General features: G+C 44.2%; 1 protein-coding gene across 1 annotated transcript in view; it reads right to left on the bottom strand.

The window, feature by feature from the left end:
• The window catches only part of FOXO1 (forkhead box O1), a 92,078-nt gene extending 81,653 nt beyond the window's left edge, over nt 1-10,425 (bottom strand). Inside the window, exon 1 of the mRNA XM_030882435.3 lies at nt 9,331-10,425. Within this exon, the coding sequence (XP_030738295.2) occupies nt 9,331-9,984 (654 nt within the window). The 5' untranslated portion in view covers nt 9,985-10,425. The remainder of the gene's footprint in view (nt 1-9,330) is intronic.
• Between the last annotated feature and the right edge of the window lie 12,060 nt (nt 10,426-22,485).

A 22,485-nucleotide genomic window follows, 5' to 3' on the forward strand; every position in this document is an offset into this window, starting at 1 on the left:
AAGATACCGCCCCCGCCCCCAGTTCTGTGTGCAGGCATTTTCAGCTCGGACAAGATGGGTCTTCCCTCAAGCCACCTGCATGGTGGGCTTCTGAGACATGATACTAGTGGAGGAAAAGCACTGATTTTCTAACTAAAATAGAAAAACTGATTTGGGGGGCAGTGCTGGAAGGCGCTAAGTGCCTCCAGACCTTCCCACAAAACCCAAACTGGTTCTCCTCTCCCTCCTTCCTTCGCTAGGCCTCTCTCTTGGCTTGAGTCCAAATAAGACTGAGGGGGCTAATCATGCTCTTTGAGACTTTTTTACTGCAGGTACAGAACGCAACCACTGAGGTCCCCTCCCTCTTCCTGAAGCCAGGTTCCTTTAGCTACTTTCAAAGTTTTAACTCAGCAAACCAGGCCCCTCACTAGCAATGCAAAGGCAGCTGTGTAACAACTTCGGGATCATGGCTGTAAACAGAAAAACATTTTTTCTCAACCCTGGTTCTTAACAAATCTCTAATATAACAAAAGGAGAGATTCACAAAACCATGACCCATTTTCTAGATTTGGGAGGAATGGCAACTGAGAAATATCTGTTTGACTTAAACAGAGGAAAAACAAATGGACACAGGCCACTGGCTCTTGCCACCCTGTCTCTCGTTACAGTTTTGCTTTTAATCAGCTGTTTGCTTTTAAACAGCATCTCCAGAGCTGTTAAGGTCATGGAGTTTAGTATTAGGATCAGCTCTGTAACTTAAGCCACACAAAGAACGACACTGTAATTAACACAAATATCATCTAGGGGGAAAATTAATCAAGGCAGAAAAAGATTTTCTTTTCAGGTCAAAGATCTACACAGATTTTTCAGAACCAAGTCACACTCAAAAAAGGTGGCAGCCTCGGGATTTCCACGCATGTGGCTAGCAGGGGTGTAACTAAGAGGCGCAGGGCTTGCTGCAGGTAAAAGCACAGCCCAGACCAGTGGGCCACATGCTTCAGAGGTGACATTCTCTTCTCAAAAGACGGCAGTGCCACCCACGATCACTAAGAGTTAAAGAACTCATATGACTTAGTGTCAGCAGGAATGGGGCTACCTTGGAAGAAATGACCTATCCTCCCACAGATCTCTACACTGCTTCTGACTCTCCTCCCAGAGGGAGGTAAAACCCCTCACGTTGAAGAATGAAGATGTTTCACATCTCTCTCTACTTATGGAATGAAAAGACCAAAGACACAGCCTGCAATTTTGACCCTCACTCAATCTACAAACATTAATAGCGGGAAAAAATGAGATTGGCCAATTCCATATTGTTTCCTACCTGCGTTTGACTAGTTTACCCTGACATCATTAGCAGCCACGCAACTGTGATGGCCTGGCGTGCTTTGAAAGCTGTTTCATCCATGTGGAAGGTAACTTGCTCATTTAACAAAACCTCACAGTGGTGAGTTTTGCAGTCTATTTTTGCTTCACTGTCCCCCGCCCCACAGCAGGGTATCTTATGAATAAAGTGCTACCTGCTACTACTTAACACTAATAAAATAGTTTCCTACATTTCTTCAACACCTGTCATTTCTAAAATGGCTAATAAGTTTCAATAAATCTGTATTTCTGCCTTTTGATGTGCCACAGTAGAGTTTTTATCGTTTAAACCTTTTAGTTCACCGAAAGCTAATCCGACTCATTCCAAGCATTCTGAATACATGCAGTTATGTCTATCTGCTTGGCATCAATTTGGGGTTTAGCCTATCCAAATTTAACCTCCTCTGGATCTGCTGAGACATCTCATTATAACCTTCTTCATCCTGTACTTGGGTTAGTGGGTAAAGATATAATACAATGAGAAAGCTATCAAGGATAGCTAATATTTAGCTAAGACAATATGAGAACTGACATTTAAATTGTAAAGCATCTTTTCAAGTCAATATAACTTTCACTCATAATTGCCCTAAGTATATTTAAAGGTTGCTAACTTCAACTTCAAGATATCTCACTTAAAATAAACCAGTAAGAATTACAATCAATAGTGATCTTTCTTTGTTTGAATCACTCTGCCCCCAGGACACCTGGCGTGAAAGTTGATTTTAAAGAACAAACCAAGCAAAAATCTAAACATTTTATACATGTCTACTATGACAATGTCGCATTGGCAATTACGTAATCTGTTCCCTGCATTACCAAATTCTGTATATCAGTTTTAAATCAAATGCAGCATATTGTCTTTACACTGCATTCCATGCTCTATATTTACACATGAACACGTTTCTGAGAAATTGCATTTAAAAAACTAAAAATATAATCCTATTTTCATAATTTCTTATATTACAAAAACAAACATACAGTCTCATAGAAAAACTTGGTCTATAACACAATATTATTTTCATAATGTATATAAAGTCCAAGTTCAGTCTGACAATAGAAACTCTCCTTCCTACACTTTTCAAACCTTCTCTGTGTGTTGCATACATCCATCACTCAGAGAAACTGTTTCCCCAATTTTCATGCCTTTATGAATGCCAGTCCATCATTCCAAAAATAAATTTTAAAAACTAAGAGGGATTGATGGGAAGATGGATGTGCCAATGGATAAATATATGATAAAGCAAGTATAATAAAATGGCAGAAGTAGAAACTAAGTGGTAGGTATATGGGTGTTCAGGGGAGAATTCTTCCAACTCTGCTGAATGTTTGAAATATTTTATAATGAAATCTTGGGAGAATAACATCCCATTTTCAAGACCCACCTAAATGGCCAACCCAGAACTCCATTTTTCTCGAAGGCACTTAACCATGCTACCATGTATCATAGTTATTATGTGTCACATCTAATCTCCCTACAGGATCCACACTTGAATCATTTTTCTATCATTCAAATGCATCTAATACAACTTATACACAATAATCATTCAACAAATGGGAAAGAAATACTTTGACTATAGACTGAAAATAATCACTGTTCTTTAGTAATACTACTAATAAAATTATCCTCAAGTATTACAGAATGTGATCTTTTTTACTGAAGTATAATTGATGTACAATATCATGTAAGTTATAACCTACAGGCATACAATACAGTGATTCACAATTTTTAAAGGTTATACTCCATTTATACTTATTATAAAATATTGGCTATATTCCCTATGTCAGAATGTAAGCATCTTGAACACAGAGGAAGCTGAAACAGAAAAGATCCATGTCTCAAGAAAACATTTTTTCCACCCATGTATTTACAACATAACTGAGCTACCAAAAACATGCAGATGTTAAAGTTAAATTAAAATACGCAGGGCTTCCCTGGTGGCGCAGTGGTTGAGAGTCTGTCTGTCGATGCAGGGAACACAGGTTCGTGCCCCGGTCCGGGAAGATCCCACATGCCGCGGAGTGGCTGGGCCCGTGAGCCATGGCCGCTGAGCCTGCGCGTCCGGAGCCTGTGCTCCGCAACGGGAGAGGCCACGGCAGTGAGAGGCCCGCGTACAGCAAGAATAAAATACGCAGCAGCAGGAATTAAGCGGTTACCAGGCATTCACTCAGAGAATCGAAAATGCCTTCAGACACAAGCCAAGGTTGAAAGTTGATGGAACTGACTTGAACCTTGCAGACTAAGCAGAATTTATGGAAGCTCCAGTAGACGCACAGGAAGCTCCAAGCCCTGGGGATAGGATGGACTGGGCCTGATATAAGAGTTAACCCAGGGAGTGGTTAGAAGCTGGGAAGTGAAAGTCTCAAGAGACCCTGAGAAAGAAGAGCTAACAGACTTGGGGACACTAACACCATGAGAAGAAAGTGCTGAAGGGGACATCGAGGAGTGAAAATGGGGGAAAGGGCTAAAGACCATTAACCAAATCAGGGAACTCAAGATGGGAACCTCATCTGAGAGGAATAAGAAATATAGTATGCTTGGGTTTAGACATGTCGAATTGGAGGTGAAAGTGGGACATCTACAGCCTTAAGGTAACTGGAGACTTGGACAATAAAGGGGTAAGTTATCCAGGAAAGAATCAAAATAAGTCTACACCTAGTCCTAGGCATACTTACAACTGAGCATAGAAGGAAAAATGAACCAACTGGAGGAGAAGCCAGAATGCGGGCAAGGATCAGGACAATGTAACTGAGCCCAAGGTAAGAAAGGATTTCTACTGAGAGGTCAAGGGAAAACTGAGAAAAGGGAAGAACTTAGACCATAAAGAGTGCAGCTTCGGCAATCATCAGAAACCAACTTGGGGGCTACAGAAGCTCATCACGCAGCTCTGTCATTTTTCTTTTCTATAAGGAATATGGCCTGAAAAAAAGGACACAAGTTGAATTTATGTCCTTATTTAAGTAATGCATTAAGGTGAAAATTCACTAAATAAACTGAAAAACGGTTGCAGATCTAGCTTTTCAATTTTATGTGGCCCAATATCAAAATTAGCTTGCTTTTCTTTTCTTTTGGTTATATCAAAGCTATATGAGGATGGATAAAAGAGCCAGGGGGGAAGGGGGAAGGAAGGCAAGATTCATTATTTGCACTGCTTAACCCACAAGTCAATAAACCATAGGCAGACTGAGTGGAGTAAACTGGGATGCCAGTGGAAAAAAAGTTCTCCATAAAGGTTGAACCATATGAAATCAATAATGTTCAATTATTCATTTGCATGTTTCTTATGTTCTGTAGAAGACCCCAATAAAAAAAAAGTAGTAATACCCTGCAAAGAAGTTCTGTGCCACTGACTTGAGTGTTGTTGGTCCTTATCAAGAATTAGCAAAAAGGGGGACTCCTTCTACACCTTACTGTGCACTGTATACACTGTACATTCGTATACAGCATATCCGTTGGAATACAAGCCTTTACCCCTCAGACAGCAAAATAAACACCTTCAAGTTCATCTGGTCTTCTCTGGTTCACAACTGAGGAACAACTGCACCAAGAAAAGGTGGTCATCTGACCCAAGGGGCGGGTGCAAGTCTCTGCAACTTGTTACTATGAAGGCCAAGGCAAGTCCTGAGGTGCAGACAGGCAGGGCTGAACCCACTCTGCTCATTCCATGCAGAGCACAAGTGCAAACTCCTTTGCTCTCTCGCATCACCATGGGGTTTACATTGCCTTGCTAAGAGGATTCCAGGAAGCCCCAAAGTGATGGCACACGAAGACAAAAAAAACTGGCAGAGTCAATTCCCATGATGCCAGGGTACTGGGTAGTTTCCAAGGGCAGAGCGTTCCAGAAAAATGCAAATAGGGCTTCCTAAAGAAATTCCAGGCCAATACAGACAGATGTTCTCTTAGAAAGTCACACAGAATTGCAGTTTAGAAGCTTGGATGAAGAGGTTAGAGCGCAAGGGCGAGCAAAAAGTTGGCACCCTATTAGGGATTCTAACCAACCACTGAGTATTCGCTCCTCCCTCTCCATTTCATACATCCACTTAGAAGACCCCTGTGCAGCTCATGATAGCTGGCGATATTTGTGTCCATCGCCAACGTGATGGCCTTTCAGTAATGGGGGAAGGGGGTGCCTCAACAAACTTTAACCTTTTTTGAAGTTTACATGAGAATTAAAAATGCCTTCTTTCCAGTATTCAAATGTCTGCCACTTTAAAAAAGAAAAACAAAGATGAGTATCATTCAAAAATAGAAGCCACCCCTCCTGCCACATCTCCCCAAGGATGTGCCACAAGACCGAAAGTAAAATCAAAATAAAGTTCCTTTGAGGAGCAACTAAGGTATTCATATTTGACAACTATTTGGGAATTTCTGAACAAAACATCTCAGCCATGAGACATGGTCACATCAGTCCCACATAACTTTCAGCCTTAGAGCATACTTCGCTGTATTATGCCCTTTCCCAATTCTCTTTCCTCATGCTCCTTTCCCCAAATACATATCTTGAGATTTTCACCCAACTGTAAGAAAGGCTTTAAGTAAGGTGATTTCAGTAATCCTCACCAGGATTCTGTCAAACGTGACAGTGCAGCAAGAAAGCAGCCATCATCCCTGCCGTGGAACCTCTGTGGCTAAATTACTCACCTGCAGGTTGCAAACCCTAATAATAGAATAGATATGAATTTTTAAATACGAGGAAATGCACTCTCAGTTCACAGACAAAATTAAAGAAACCTTATTCCAAAATAAAGAATATCTGTGATATCTCATAATAAAACAATTTAAAATTTTAACAAGTGTTAAGTTCTACTGTTGAAGCATTCTTTTAATCTACATTGTGTTCCAAATAATTTCAAAGCAAAACACAAAAGTCAACTCAAAACAACTATTAAAAAAACAAAACACAGAGCCAGAGCTCACAATATTACTTCCCAAGCTCTAGAAAGCTTTCTATATAGGGGGGGAAAAAATAACAGGTCACGGAAATGAAGTTTCACTATGTATAAATACTGCACATGGTTTAAAAGATCCCGGGATTTCCAAAAGTCTCAACTTCCACTTTGTGTGTAACCTTATGACAGTTCTAACCAACTGCAAAGCAGATTTAACATACCATTCCTACAAATACAAAATGCATACCCCACAAATACTACCAGTGTTGAAGGAACTAAAAGGTTTTGAACTTTTCAACAGCTTTCCAACCATTTTGTCCCATGCAAATGACTTTCAAATTCTCAGGCAGGCCCCAGGAAGTAAAGCACAAGAAACTATATTTACTTAAAGATTCAGTCTAATTCCCTGTAGTAAATCACAGGAAATAATTTAGTTCCAAAGCAGCCTCTCCTCAGTCCTCAAACAGTTAAGTTTTGGTCGATTTGCATTTTAGAACTGAATTTTTTTAAGCTAAAAGTCATAGTAAAATTTCTCCTTTTTATGAATGTTTAAAACAAGCAAGTTTTTCAGATCTGAGAGTGAAACTTAGTTTTAACAAGTAACTCATTTTTATGAAAACTCCAACCAGAAGACTAGCTGTGAGTTAGAAACACTTCAGGTTGTTTCTTTTCTTCTTAAAATACCCTTTTACTCAAAGTGAAAATGTGCTTGCTGTAATCTGACTTCCACCAACTGACTCTGATTGCACCTGAAATATTTCCTCACTTGAGAATGGCAGCCTGCTCTCTCCCAAAGCTCCACTAGGTTTCCACTGGGAGCTGCTACCTGGCCTCCAATTCTGGACAGACAATTCTCACTAACATTTAATAGATCTTCTAGCTCTGACCAGTAAATTTTTTTAAAAACTTACAATTGCATTTGGGGAAAAAATTAGAACAAGTAAAGAACCTAATAAAAATGGCCGGGGGGGGGGGTGATTTGGCCTTAGAATCTGTTTTTATAAAAAGCACTAAAGCTTCAACGTTTAAGTTATAGTCCTACAATAGTTTAAGAATACCTTGACTTAAGGCCATTTGAGAGGCAAAACTAAAAATAATCCCCAAACTCTGCCTTTCCCTATCTTTAAAGAACGCCACTCCAGCAAGCTGAAGCAGGCTGTATCCATTCCCAAGGACATGAGAAAAGGTGTAAGTACATACTGTACCTTGAATGCCCAACAACAACAAAAAAAATGGCTTTTTTAACAGCAAATGCTTTGTAACAGCTCAAGTAGGACTGATAAATAAACAAGTCAGTCAAATACTTAAATTCAAATGTTAAAGTAAAATTGGATTTGGCAGGCAACCCCGATTTTCTGACTTAAAAGAATATATACCTAGCTTAAAGTAAGGAGGCACCTTACCTTTTTGAAGCACTTGGTAAAATTGCACGTAATGCCTAGTAATGAGGTTATAAGTGATGCCTTTACTCTAAAATACGCTTTGGAAAAAATAAGATCCTGACTCCTTCTCCAGGAACTTTAATACGAAGTGATTAACTTAACCTTTTTTACACACATTAACCACAAAGATAACAGGGTATGTAAAACCACCTTGCTGTAACAAGTGCTTAGCAAAGGAAAATCTGTATTATGCTGTACAGTCCGGATGAGGGGTAAGGAAGGAGGTTAGCTCAACTAGAGAACCTTCGCATCGATCCTTCCACCTGTGACAGTGAGAAACTGGCAGCTTCTGGCAGCCGCAGGGCGAACGCACGGCCGGTAAGCCTCCGCACCGCCAGCCCCGAGCCTGACCTCCCGAGGGTCCCAGGGCCTTCTCCACGTCGGGGTAGGGACGTGCCTGCCCACAGAGTCTCTCCTCGGGTCTGTCTGCCTGTCTCTCTCAGAAAGGCAAAAAGTGCGAGGCACCTCCTCTACAGGCCTCCATGCAGGCAGAAGTTCCCTACGGTTCCCTAGATTCGAACCTCCACTCCAACTCCCCCAAAACACTAGTGTCAAAGCCCCCCGCCTTGCCCCTCGGATCCGTAGCTCCGTGCTCGAAGGCACTGAGGTGGCAAAGCAAGAGATTATACACGCCCCCGGCCCTGGTCATCCGGGGGAGCCTCTCCTCGCCTAATTAAAGGCCTTAAACCTTGGGCGAGGCCAAGTTTGGGGGTACCTCCCGGCGCAGATAAGAGCTGGCCGCGCGGCGCCGAGGCCGGGCCCGGAGGCACGCAAGGCCAGGGCGCGCTGGCCCTTTAAAGGCACTCGCTTCCTGCGCCCGCGGCCCCTCCCTCGCCGTCGCCAGCTCCCGCCCCCGCCGAGGGTCACACTTGAACTTTAGCTCGCCCCGCGCGGCCGGGCGCCGGCGCTCCGCAGGCGGTGGCCGCCCCTTCGCACGTGTCGGAGGCGCTACCTCGGGATGGGCGCTCCCGGCCCCCCGCACTCGAGGCCACTTCTAATAAAATCGAAACAAAACAAAATGCACACCGGCCTCCAAAATCTGCGTGGCCATCCCCGACGGGCCTCCCGGCTCGCGCCCTGCCTGTCCCCTCCACCTGCAGCCCGGTCCCCTGGCGGCGGGGCTCTGAGGCCCCTCGCCACGCTCTCCGCAGCCCAGAGCGGCGGAAACGGCTCCGCGGGGCGTCCCGGGGCTAGGAGGACGCGCGCCGCGGGGGCGGAGGGGAGCCGCCCTCACCCCCGAGGTCCTGGAAGAAAAGCAGCAGCTGCACGAGTCCGCGCGGGCCGTGGCGGAGCAGCTCCCAGTGAACCCCCCTTTCCTTCCACTGGCGAACTTTTCTGCCCGCTCGGAGGTCCACTTCTTGGCGTACTTTTTTCACTCCCTTAGGTCTCAACGAGCCCATTCCCCGTCCCGCTCCAACTCTCACTAGAGCGCGCGCAGAGACACTTATTCCGGTCCCCCGACGAGTCCGGGTCAAGCCCACAACCCACCCCTGCCGCTTCTCGCCCGCTCCCTTCACGCGCTGCCCGCGTGCTCTGCACTTTCAGGCCAAGCAAACTTGCCCAGCCGCCCCCTCATCTGCCCCACCGCGACCTCAGGAGGAGGCAGGCAGGCTGCCCGAGCCCCCCTCCCGCTCCGGCCGTTAGCCCCGAGGCCACTCACCTTCCAGCCAGCCGAGCTGTTGCTGTCGCCCTTATCCTTGAAGTAGGGAACGCTCTTGACCATCCACTCGTAGATCTGCGACAGCGTGAGCCGCTTCTCGGCCGAGCTCTCGATGGCCTTAGTGATGAGGTCGGCGTAGGACAGGTTGCCCCACGCGTTGCGGCGGGACGAGCTGCTCTTGCGCGGCTGCCCCGCTAGCGGCCCGGCGGCGGCGGCGGCGGGGGGCACGGGCGGGTGCTGCGATAGCGGCCCGGGCGGCGGGGGCTGCGGCGGCGCCGGGTGCAGGCAGCCCGCCTCCGGGCCCTGGAAGTCCCCGCACAGCCCCCCGGTGGCGGCAGCTGCGGCCGCCGCCGCCGCCACCGCGGCCGCCGCCGCGGCTGCCGCCACGGAGCCGGGCGCCTGCTGGAAGTCCCCGCTCTCCTCCAGCAGGCTCAGGTTGCTCATGAAGTCGGCGCTGACAGCGGACGCCGAGGCCGAGGGCAGGCCCGCGGCGGCGTCGGGGTTCGCGGCCGCGCCGCCCGACGGCGCCGGGCTGGAGGTGGCCGAGTTGGACTGGCTAAACTCCGGCCTGGGTAGCGGCCAGGTGCACGAGCGCGGCCGGGGCAGCGGCTCGAAGTCCGGGTCGATCTCCACCACCTGGGGCGCTTCGGCCATGGTGACCCCGGCCCCTCCCCCAGCCGCGGGACTGCCAAGAAGTGAGAGAGTGCAGCACCGGGGGCCGAGGAGAGAGAGCGAGAAGAGCCGGTCCGAGATTTGCCGGGGCCGGGCGCGGGGGGCGGGGGGGGTTGATGTCGGTGCCACGAGCGGACGGAAACCGGGAGGAAGGCGCGGCGGCAGAGTGGAAGCGCGAGCCCAGAACTTAACTTCTCAGGTCCATCAACATCTAGGCTCCTCCGGGTCCGCTGCACGGACGGGACGGCAGGCCAGAGTCACCGGGCCCCGGCAGCGCCGGCGTCGCGCTCCTGCTGACACGGCCCGTGGAACGAAGGACGGACGGACGCCGCGGACCGTTCACTCTCCCGGGCTGCGCGACCGTGGCGCTGCTGCCTGTTGAATGTGGCGGCGACGGCGGCAGCTGCAGCAACTACGCTGCCGCCCGACTTACTGGATCTGCCGCCGTCCCCCGCCCGCGGCGGCGCGCGCGCCGGCCCGCCCCTGACTGACAGCCCGAGAGACCAATGAGCGCGCGGCGGCTCCGCCCAGGCAGCCAGTGGACGCCGGCCTGGGCGGGGCCCGGTTTTCCACCGGGAGGCCGCAGTGGGTTGGTGGGGGGTAGTGGGGTGTTTTTCTCTCCCACACACACACGCACACACACTCTCGCTCTCTCACTCTTTTTTTTAAGCTCTCTGTTATTATTTTCTGGTAATTCTCGAGTGTTTCTGTGAGTCTCTCGCCCTCCCAGTGTTTTGATTGCTAGGAGGAAAACCAACGTGGAGGCGACGGCGACACTTTGTTTACTACTGAGGACCAGAGAGTACTCGGGAAGCCCGAGTGGAACGAGTCGCTCGCTTCGCCTCGACCTCCGCTCGGGGCCCAAAGCCGGGCCGGGCGGGGGCCGGGGACGCTCAGCGCTCCGGGGGCGCTGGGTGGGCGGGCGGGCGGAGGCGGCCTCGCTGCATTCTGCTCAATCGCCCCCTCTCGACTCTGCCCACGATTTCTTTGCAGAGAAACGTGGGGAAGTCGGTGGGTTTTGTTTTTGTTTTGTTTTGTTTTGTTTTGTTTTCCCTGCGACGTGTCGAGTCCTCCGGCCCCGGCGCGAGCCGCACACGCCCCCCGGGGCAGGGGCTCTGACGGTCAAGTCCGCGCGGACGACGCAGTCGCTGCAGCTTCCGCGCCGGGAACCCACCTGTCCGCACCCGTGGGCTGAGCCTCTGCGGTTGGATGTAGACGGGGGCCAGTTGTCCAGCCCAGCAGCCACCAGCCGGGTTCACTACATTCTTGACTTAACTAGAAATGAGGGAAGGGGGCTCGGCGTGGGCCGAAGATGGTCCTACCTCACACGCACCCTCGGGCCCAAAGGCATCCTCATCCTCGTGCCCTCTTCCCTTGGGCGGGAATCTCAGACCCTCCACTGAGTCAGTCGGGGGCGACGGGGAAGGGGTCAGAGGAGAGCATTTAGTGAGAGCCTTGTCACTTTATTACTTACCCTAATTAAGTTTAACTGTTTGCTTGCCATTTCTTTGCTATTTAGAATGGAAGTGCTGAGGTGTTGAGAAGTGAAAATGGAAGAAGGGAGAGGACCAAAGCCTTGGGGTGCAGCCCTGCCCCACTCCCAGATGTTCCTTTAGGCCGCTTGCCCCGTGCGTCCATCAACCCACCCCACCTTTCCCCATCTGGGCTCCAGGTCCAGGACGTCCTGCCGAGATCAGTGGGGCAAAAGGTAGGAAGACAATGGCCCTTGTGTCTCAGGGAGCAGAAGAAACAGTCCTCAAGTTTTGTTTTCTTTTGCATTTTTTTTTTTTTTAGGAGGAATATGGAAGGCATTTCCTTTCAGAGGGATGGGATCACTTAAGATGGAAGATTGACCGTAGGGTTTTAAATATCTTGTCCAAAATGACAGCTCCCAATTCCAAAAAAAAAAAAAATCCCTGTTTCTGACAGGTGGTTCTTCAGTTGAAAAAGTGGCATCTAAAGAAAATGAGGCCTCGTTTACAGAAGTTTGAAAAGACTGAAAGATTTATTCCTCCTTGACATTCTCACTCGTCCAAACTCCTATTTCTTCATAATCCGCTTATCACAACAGCTTCCCAGTGATAAGGGGGCTGGGTGGAGGTTGTGAGCCTGATAGATGGAAGCTAGGGTTGGTTCCCATCCTCGTTTTGCGGTCTCTGCGTTTACTATCAAATTTGGACTGTTCGGGCCTCGTCTGCCCGCCGCTAGGGGACCTCAGTAACCCAGACGAGCTGAAAGGAAGGCCGTAATGTAGAACTACTGCTTCCCTCAACCTTTGCCACTGCACTCTGCAGGGGCAGCCCCCATTCGAACGGCCGCACCCTTCGAATAGGCGGTGCCCTAGTGGGTCATTCTTGGCAAAGGAAGCCAGCTGGCAAATTTGGCCTTGCCTTCATTTCAATTCCGGTTTTTCAGGGCCTCAGTTGCAGGAAAGTATTTGGTTAAGAGGGTTTTCTTACAAACTTTCTCCCCAGATCCTTGAAATCTTCTGAGCTATCCTGCCTAATTGTTTCTGTAAGTGACATATTTGCTTTTGTTTGGTCTTTTTTAAAAATTTGACTTGAAGCAGGCCCAGAGTACCTACAAGCACCAATGTCCCTGACACGTGGTTCCAAAAAATTAAAAATATATATTTAAAGGTTCTTATAGCTGCCTAAAATACCTTGGTATGTATCAATCTACTCATACAAGCTGGTGGACATTTGGCTTGTTTCTACTCTTTAATGGTCACAAACCCTTCTTCTGTAGTGAATAACCTTATATAACTCATTTTGCATATGTGCAAGTACGTCTATAGGAGGAATTTCCAGAAAAGAGATCACTGGGTCAGCAGTTAAATGCATTTGTAATTTTGAGACACTGCCGAATTGCCCTCCCTAAGGGTTGTATCAAGCTGAACTTTCTTTTCAGCTAGACCTGGAGAATGATAAAGTTGAAAGTAAACCTGGAGATCATCCTGGTGGTCCCTTTAATTTATAGGTAAGGAAAACGAGGCACAGAGAAGCTAACCGATTTGCCCGAGTTCACACAAATAACAGTGGTGCTGTTAGAACTAGAGCTTCAATTTCTTGCTTTCCCATCCATAATCTTCTCAACACACAGATAGAAAATTATAAATACCCTGTAATCCCAATATGCGATAACCACGATAAAACTGTGGTGTATTTCTCTCCAGCCAATCCCACAGATTTTAGTAATTTTACTTAGATTAACTCCACTGAGCTGGAAGTTTTGATTTAAAAGATTTTTAAAAAGCAGACACACAAAAAAATGATAGTGATAGATAATAAAAAAGATTACAAAAGAAGTGGTTTGGGTTTTTTTTAGTCAAAAAATGTAAACGTTTTCTTTGAAGGATGGCAAAGGATTTAGGTGGGCACTAGTTCTGCTTAAGAGAAAAAGGTTTATTTCTTTTCTCCTTCAGTATTTTTTTTTGTGGTAGCTGTTTGCTTAGAAGGGTTTTTCTAATGATTCTCACTGATTAGTAAGTAAGTGTGAGTCATTATCATCGGTTCATGTGGCCAAATTGGGAAGAAAAATGTTTCATGTCAGGTAAGCGCAATTAAAATGAAAAAGGAAGTTTATCCTCACAAAGCCCATCTCACAAACCAATGTGGTATTCTTTCCTCTGCCTCTTTTCAGGGTAATTATTACATCATCCTTGACAGGAAGACTGAGGGATGGTTCCCTTTGATCAATTCCAAGGTAGAAATTTCTATATTTACCCCTCACCACCAACACACTGATCTCTGGTTTAAATTCTTATCAAAAAATAGGTAATTTAAGTCCAAGTTAATGAGTAAAAAGCCTGGATGCTTATTCTTCAGTCACAGCACTTAACTTCATACTTCACCTTCCCTTCCCCAGAACTGCCCATTTCCAATATTTTGTCTAAATCATTAGGAGGTATTGCTATCAACTTAAAACAGGCTTTCTTCAATTTGCCCATAGAAGATAATGATATGAAACAACACAGCTTCAGCTTCTTAAACCAGTGTCCTGAAACCTGGCCTATTAAGTGGTAGTTATAGCAATATCAGAAGTAGCCATTTATTTTTCTCGAGGGGTAATTTCCTTCGGATTTTGTCATTCATTCAGCAAATACTTGTAGAGCACCTCCTATGTACAGGCCAGGTGCCAGGCATCACACGGTACACTGGTTTTTCTTTTTTTTTTTTCAGAGTACATTGTTTTGATGGCAAATTCCTTGAGGTCATAAATAGTTTATTTTCCTTTATATGATATTTGATGTCAGAATTAAGACTATGTCACTCTTTAAATAATCAGGAATGCATACTGACAATATTTCTTTGAAGGAATTACACACAAAAAAGTATTTGATAGATACAAGGAATGCTAAGTCAGAAAAGAATTGACGTATTATCGTAGTCACCATTTTGAAGAAAAATAATAAGATGAGGTAGAAAAGCTGAATAAATGAACATCCGTAGGTGTTGGGAGTATGAGCTCTGGCCACCAGGCTTTGGGATTGGGAGGATCTTGCTCCAAATGGACAAAAGACACGGGATATGTCAGATTATTTGTCTATTACAAATAAAGATGATGCTTACTAATCTGTAACTGGAGAGAAGCATTGGGCAAATCATAAACCAGAGATCCAACAGTTTCTATTGTGCTATGAAGATGTGTGTCAGCTTCGATAAACTCTATTCCTTTGCTTTAAGTGTTAGTGAGAGACTACCTGTGGGTCCCTACAACAATACTAAAAATGTATTTGGAGATAATCTAAATGACCAACAATAGAGAATGGTTAAATGCCTGTAAGGTAGAATCATATATAGTCATTTAAAATAAAGTGGACCAAGCATACATAATGGCATTGCGACAATGCTGGGGATACAATATTTAAAAGGTTGGAGGTACCACTGTCGGCTAAAAAATTTTGGCAGTGGTTATATCTGGGTGGTGGATTTATAGGTGATCGTTACAGGTCTCACACAAACCCCTCCTTTTACAGGTAAGAAAACAGACAATGAAAAGTTAAGTGATTTGCCCGAGGCCGCACAGTTAGTGAAGAGCTGGGCCAGGATTCAGACCTCCTAGCATTCAGGCCAAAACTCTTTCTTGTATAGCATTGCTTTTCACTTTACCTTTCTAACTGGAGGTTTTCACTATTTAGTGAAATTCAGCCTATTTTAAACACTAGGTCTTTAACTAACTTTGAGACAATAAAATTACTCTCCCAAACTCCAAACAGCCTGCACATTACAATTAAAATTTTTTCTAACATTAAGGACTGAGAGTTGCCATAAAAATTAATGGATGGCACATGAAATCCCAAATTCTTTGAATATCACAAATCTGAATTTTGCACTCATGCTTGAAACACAATGTGTTTTCACTATTTTATTTCTGTTTCATGTCATATTAAAGCTCTTAACATGCTTCCCAAAAAAGGGGGGACATATGTATTAAATAAGAAAAAGCTGCCATGTAGATCACAGATGGTAGTACATTTTTGGCAGAAAGGAAGTTTAACAAGGCGTTCTACTTATTTACTTGGAAAACTAACATGTATGAATGTTCAAGTTAAGTGGTAAGAATTAATTGCTGTTTTACTATAATCAGTTTTTTCCAATCAAATTGCCCTATTTCCATAACATTACAGTAGAGAAAGGGCGTCAAATGTGATTGTAACCCCCTGGGAGTCCACGACAGTAATGAAAGAATGAAGGAAGAAGAAACAGCATTTTATAGTAACTAACCATGTTGCTTGTCATTTGTTGATAAAAATCAATAACAAGAGGTAATGACTGTATAGTCAGAGTACATGTGTTTTTAATATGACATGTATAGTCACTGACTGTGTCAGTTATGGTGTAAAAACAGGAGATAAGAGTTTATCAAATTTCAGATTTGGCTGACTCAACACAGCCCACCCATATGCAAAGTCTGCTATGCCAGAAAGTAAACATAGATGAATAGTGAGTATTTCTCTGGAATACCAGGTTTTTATTTTGTGGTAAATAGAGCCTTTAAAACACATTGAAGTATTCTATATTCTAAGGTTTAAGATTTTAAAATGGAACTTCCAATTAGCTGATCACTGATACCATGCTGGAGGAAAAAACTGATTTGTCTCATATGATGCCGTTATATACTTTAAATAATTTTGTGTTTGAACAACAAACTGAAAACAGAACATTTGACAGCTACATTGCATGCCTGCACTCCAGAAGATTACAACCTGGAAAAACTCTTCCCACAATCCGAGACTAAGCTTGGAGAGATCTCACCCTCCTCTGTTTCAGATTTATATATCATCTGAAACAAGATGATATGTATATTGATAAATATAAATATATACCTCTCATTTCAAAATGTTTTCATTTCTAAGCCATAAATCACTTTTTACTCTGAAGCAGAATATACACATTTTCTTTAGGCCCCGGTGTTAATAAAAACTACCATTTTTCAACAATAGTTATGGACTAAGCACTATATAGCTATTACCTGAATCAGTCCTCAAAGCCAACCAATAATGTAGGAATTATCATGATTCATATTTTACAGAAATTGAAACTGAGGTACAGAGAGCTAAGAAACTTACTTAATGTTGTACTTTAGAAGCTTATCTAATTGTAATCAGACTTGACCCTACTGTTATCAAAATACAGAGCTCATCTCCTGGTTAACAGACCTTCTGCCTCCGTAAAATGTTGGGATTTTTCTAGAGCTCTAGAAATTAACCAGAGGTTAATTTGATGATTCAGTTTTTTTCCAGAAAATTGACGTTGGAACATTTTGGGAGGTGGAGGGATCTTTGTCAGCAATCAGCTCTGCCTGAAACCAGTTTAGTTTATGTTAATGAAGGAAGCCTAGAGATAGAATATAAATGACAATAATAATGCTGACGTTTGCATTTGTATAACACAAATGATGTCGGGGATTTCAAGCCATTAGCACTTGCTTATCTGAACAGACGGCCTCAGACCATCTACAGTAAGAGCAACCTGCCCTTCCGGAAAGGTTGGCTCATCTGGAACTCTTTCCGAAGCTCTCCTTATCTTCAATAAAGCACATCAAACCAAGTTCACCAGCTCTACTGAGCTCTGTCCCCCCCAGAGAAAGTGGTTAGCTTCGGATCTGTATCTAGAAGCCATCCCTCCTATGAGTTTCAGAAGCTCAGATTTAGCTTAGAACTAGTGAACATATATTTTACAATTCAAATGAGAGACCTTACGTTATTCCAATACTACTTGAATCCAGCTCTGTTGCTGAACGTGCTGGGGATTGATCCAAGCCATAAGGTTTACTTTCATGAGACAGTGAGCAAAATTAAGAGCAAAACAAACAAAACCCTTGTGTTCCTCTCCACCTCAAAGTGACTTGGAAAGTGCCCTCTCCACCACCAGGTGAGCATAAAATATCAGGAATATTTGTAAAGCACCTTTAGAAACACTTACTTTGGGAAGGGGATGGGATCCTATCTTAATGCCCCCAGTTTTCATAAGAAGCATGAATAAAACACCCTTCAGCTAAGAGTTTAGGCTGTGTTCTCGAATCTTCAGCTTTCCATCACAGAGACATATTGGCAGCCCCTACGACCCACAGACTACAGTCAGAAGACCCACAGACTATCAGTCAGAAGAGCTTATCTGTGGCTACCTTCCTTTCAGTCAGTTTAAATTGCCAATGAATCACGAAAGGAAAATCACGCCTCCATGCTTTCCCATCCTCAGGAGATGTCCTAGTTTTAATTAGCCAGTGCATCCAGTTGTGAGAGTCAGCAGATAATCATAATTTTGTATGATAAGTAAAATCAGTATAATAATCCAAATATATTATCTCTTTTCTTCAATAGTTGTATATTTGATACTTGATTTGATGTTTTACTTTTTATTGTAGACACAGACCGACAAGGCCTGGGGAAGTAGGGTGGAGAAAGGAGCAGAATGCCTCCGCCTGGATAGGAAAGCAAATCACGTGTGTCCCTCGCTCATCTCCAGCCAAGGCTATAGTGTGAGTAGAAAGCTCTGGAAACACAGTGGCTCTCTTATAGATCACAGCAGCTGTTTTATCAAGTATGCTGTGATGTTGGCCCTACCTGCAAAATATGATAAAATGAAATCACCAATGGCTCTTCCAAGAAAAGCAGAAAATCAACAAAGCACTATCAACTGAAGTTCTTTTATTCCCTAGGTAGTGTTCAATTTATTCTGCATTTTGAAATTTTATCTTGATATTACTTGCCACCTACATACCTCAAAGAGGTATTGTAAGGATTAAAATAATGTCTTAAAGTGCTTTGAAACAGGGATGAAATGTTTGTTCTTTGACATCGGTACAACCTCGTGGGTAGGTCTTTGTTACTATACGAATGACTTCAGCTTAGGTAAACACATGATTTCTAAATCACTGATATTTATTCTAAATCCTGCTATGGCTCCTTCATGTTCACATGTTTTGCACATCGGTTGCCCAAATCCAACTGATTCTTTGTGGATTCAGAGATAGTATGTATAACATCCATGGTATATCATAGCAAGAATTTAGGAAAAGTCTCCAATCTCAGAGATTTTTGTTACTTATCCATGCCCTACAGCTGAGTTTTAAAAGGAAAATTTCATGGAAATGACTTGAGAATTCTGAACCATTGATGCACCTTCTTATATGGCCTGATATACCAAAACATTGCTATAAAGGCTTTAAAAATCCTCTTACATTATGCTTGATAGTCTCAGCAGGCAATTAAAAAGCGGTTAAAAATAAAGTTAGCTGACTCATTTTGGTAGTTTAGCTGATGATGATTTTGGCAGCTTCATTTAACAGATAATGTCATCATAGAAAGCAGCACAACTTTAACAATAGAGCAAATTTCTCTAAAACAATTGCAGAAGAGAATTGATACAGTGTATTCTTTGGTTTTCTGTGGCTCTTCTGGGGGGCAAAATTCTTAAAAATCTAAACCCACTCAAACACCACAGCATGTTTTGTAAGAGTTAGATGTCTCCAAGAAACATAACAACTGGAGACAAGTGATTTCCTCATGAAAACAGAATAGTCCTACAACATTAGCGCTCTCAAAAAAAAAAAAGAAGAAGAAGAAAGAAAACAAAAACATACAGAACAGAAACAAGAAAAGGTATTCTACTTAAACGGAATTGGAATATAATGGCTTCTGGGTCCCAAATTTTTTTTCTAGGTCTGATTTTTTTTTAAGACTATTGAAATACTTATTTAGAAACTAGCTTCTAAATGCTTGATTAACTACCTGTTAAGACAATTGATTAAGGTTAGCTTCAGTAATTTTAAAGCATTCCTTTAGATAAACTACCTTTCAAACTTGAACCATGAACTATTTTTATTTAGGAAGTCATGTGAAGCGTAATTCATGATGTTTTTTCCAATCTTCTCAGGTTTAATGCCTTATGTATGAGAGAGAATAAAGTGATTTTGATAGTTAAAAAAAAAAGAAATATTTAGGAATAAGGCAGTAGCTTAATTTTAACATTCACTTTTATAATTAAAAAGAATTCATGTCTGTTCATGTAGACAAATTATTTTAACAAGAAACACCACCTGTATTATCAGATTCTGCAGTTATTCCTAGATTAGTTATTCTTGGCAACGGTACTGTAAAACTGTGTCACTGTGTGTGTGTGCGCGCGCGCGCGCACACACACACACACGGGAACGTGCAAGCCTGAGGGCGTACACGCCCACGTTCCTATGTGTACACACCAGGATTCTATTAAAAGATCGTAAATGCCACCTTATTTTCACAATCCAATTAAAACATACAACAAATTTAGTCACTGATAAACAAAAATTGATGAGAACCATAGAAACCTCTTAAATTAGGAATCAGGAAGACCTGAAATTAAGAAACAAAAGTTGCTAAAATTACACAGTCAAGGTAAGAATTTGTAATGTAAATGTTACCCCCAAACACTTAAAGGTGTGAAAGTTTTTTTATTAGGAAGGACCTTCATAGCTGCATTTGCTGATCAATTCTTAAACTGGTCATAATGGAAATATTATTTTTAAATGGGTCGTGATGTAGAAATTATTAAGGTGGTCATAATGGATAAAGTACTCTCTCTTGTTTCCCAGAGAGATTCAAAGGCCTTTCTTGAGTTGGACCCAGGTGAGGGGACATCTGTGTTCCTTAGTCCACACTCACTTCTATCTGCTGCCCTGCACCGCGTTCTTCTCTTAGGCAGCTGAGAACGACAGCAGGAGAGGAGAGCTAGGGGAAATTTTTAAATCGTGATATCCTATGCAATTTAAAATCCTAAGTGTGCTGTGATACCCATACATGGCACTCCCACTGGTATCTACCAGTCATCACACTGCTTCCAAGCTCACAACTTTTCCCTTTAAATAGTACCTGTTGCAATCTTAGATTGAAGTTAGTGCATCTAGATTTTGGGGGTTTGAAGAACCTGACTGTTATGGGCTACATTGCATCCACCCCTCCAAATTCATACTTTGAAGCCCCCAGAACTTCAGAATGTGAGTGCGTTTGGAGAAAAGGCCTTTAAAGAGGTGATTGAGTTAAAATGAGGCCATTAGGGTGGTCCCTAATCCCATCTGACTAGTGTCCTTATAAAAAGGGGAAATGTGAACACACAGAGAAACACTAGGGGTGTGTGAGCACACACAGAGGAGAGATGATGTGAGGACATAGCAAAGAAGGAGGCTGCCTGCCAGCCAAGGAGAGAGGCCTCAGGAGAAACCAATCCTGCTGACACCTTAATCTTGGACTTCTAGCCTCCAAAACTATGAGAAAATTAATTTCTGTTGTTTAAGCCAACCGGTCTGTGGTATTTTGTCATGGCAGCCCTAGAAAACTAATCCACTGGCTAAAGGATCAGTTACGTTTTTCCAAAGGTTAGGGTAGATTTTTAACATTCCACTGAGGGACTAAAGGGCCCTAACCCAAAAATGTAGTTAAGCAAATAAAGCACTAACTTGAGAGCAAAGTCTCAACAAAATCCATGCTGCTAATGTATGGTTTATGAACAAGAAGCATGGTCAGCATTAGAGGAAAACATGCATCTAGAACTTACGATGTTCCAAGCATTGTACCATATAAACTCATTGCATCTTCACAAACCCTGTGGGGGAGGCGCTCTTTGACAGAAGAGGGAATGGGGGCCCGTAGAGGTTGAGCAACTTGCACAAGGTCACCTAGCTAACAAGGATACCTACCCAACAGTTTTCTCCAGAGTCTTTGCTCTTAAACAGTAATCCATGTGGCTTCTTTAATAAGTAGATCTAATACTTGTTACCCCTCCGTCACCAACCCAACAGAGGGCAGTGAAATGTGGTGAGAGGATCACTAGCCTGGAAGGTTGAAGGACCTAAATTCAGATTCAAACTCTTACTCCTTATTCCTCCAGGCAGTTTCCTTATCTGAATAATGGGAATGATAATACTTACTGCTGTGAGGCTCCACTGAGATATATGAAAGTGCCTGCAGGTGGGATTAGCCCCAGGCATTGCAGACTTGTTTACAAGGTCTGAGATTCCTTTTAAAGATAATTCAGAGGGGCTCTCTGCTGAGTGGCAACCCACCATCCACCATGGCTTTTCTGTTCCATCAAAGGCTTACTTCCACTTCCAGTTAGTCTTACATCTGTAGTGCAAAAGGGCTCAACCATCCCCACACACGCTTGCATTCCTCTCAGCTCAAACTACTGTACAGGTCCACTACCCCTTGCCCTCAGTAAACCATCATGTGGACAAGTAAGAATGGCAGGGAAACGAAGGCCTCACTCTCTCTTCCCTACCCTGGAGGTCTTCTCTCCCACCTTCACTAGGCTTCTGGAGAGCCCTTAGAAATACCACATTTAGGAAAAACAGCCTTTGGATGAAAAGCATTTTTGTGTGCGGCTCGTTGAATGGGAAGGCCAGCCTGTTGAATAAGGCGAGGGTAGACCTCTGGTGGTCCCCTCAGGAGCCTACAGGTTGCATGAGGTCCCACCCTCCCACACCCAGCTACCCAAAGTGCATTCAAGCTCCCACCACCACCCCACAACCCCTCCAAGCCCATGTGGCTGAAGGCACCCTAATGCCAGACCAGCCTTTCCAGAGACAAGCCTCAGATGTCGCGATTGGATCCGGTCCACCCAGGTTGTAAATACTGGCCATCCAGATAACCTCTGTGGCTCCCTTGCAGGCCTTCCGCAGCCTGGGCCTTTTGGAATCACAACTGATAATGTGAATTGTCAGTCGGTGGTCACCCCCATCTCTCAGACTTGGTCTCATGCGCATCGTCCATGCCTCTGTCGTCCACCTGTTTGGGCTGATGACAACATTTCATTATTTCCCTTCCTCGTCATAAGGTTAGCCCGGGCCTCTCGATGGGGAGGGAAACACTCTTCGGAGAACCTGCTTTTGAAATCGACACTCCCCACACATGCTTGCATTCCTCTCAGCTCACGTTACTGCAGCTGCTCCCATGTCTGGATCTAAACCCTCATCTCATGCCCCGCGCAGCTGAATTACCTTGCC

The sequence above is a fragment of the Globicephala melas genome, chromosome 18, assembly GCF_963455315.2.
Source record: "Globicephala melas chromosome 18, mGloMel1.2, whole genome shotgun sequence".
NCBI lineage: Eukaryota > Metazoa > Chordata > Mammalia > Artiodactyla > Delphinidae > Globicephala > Globicephala melas.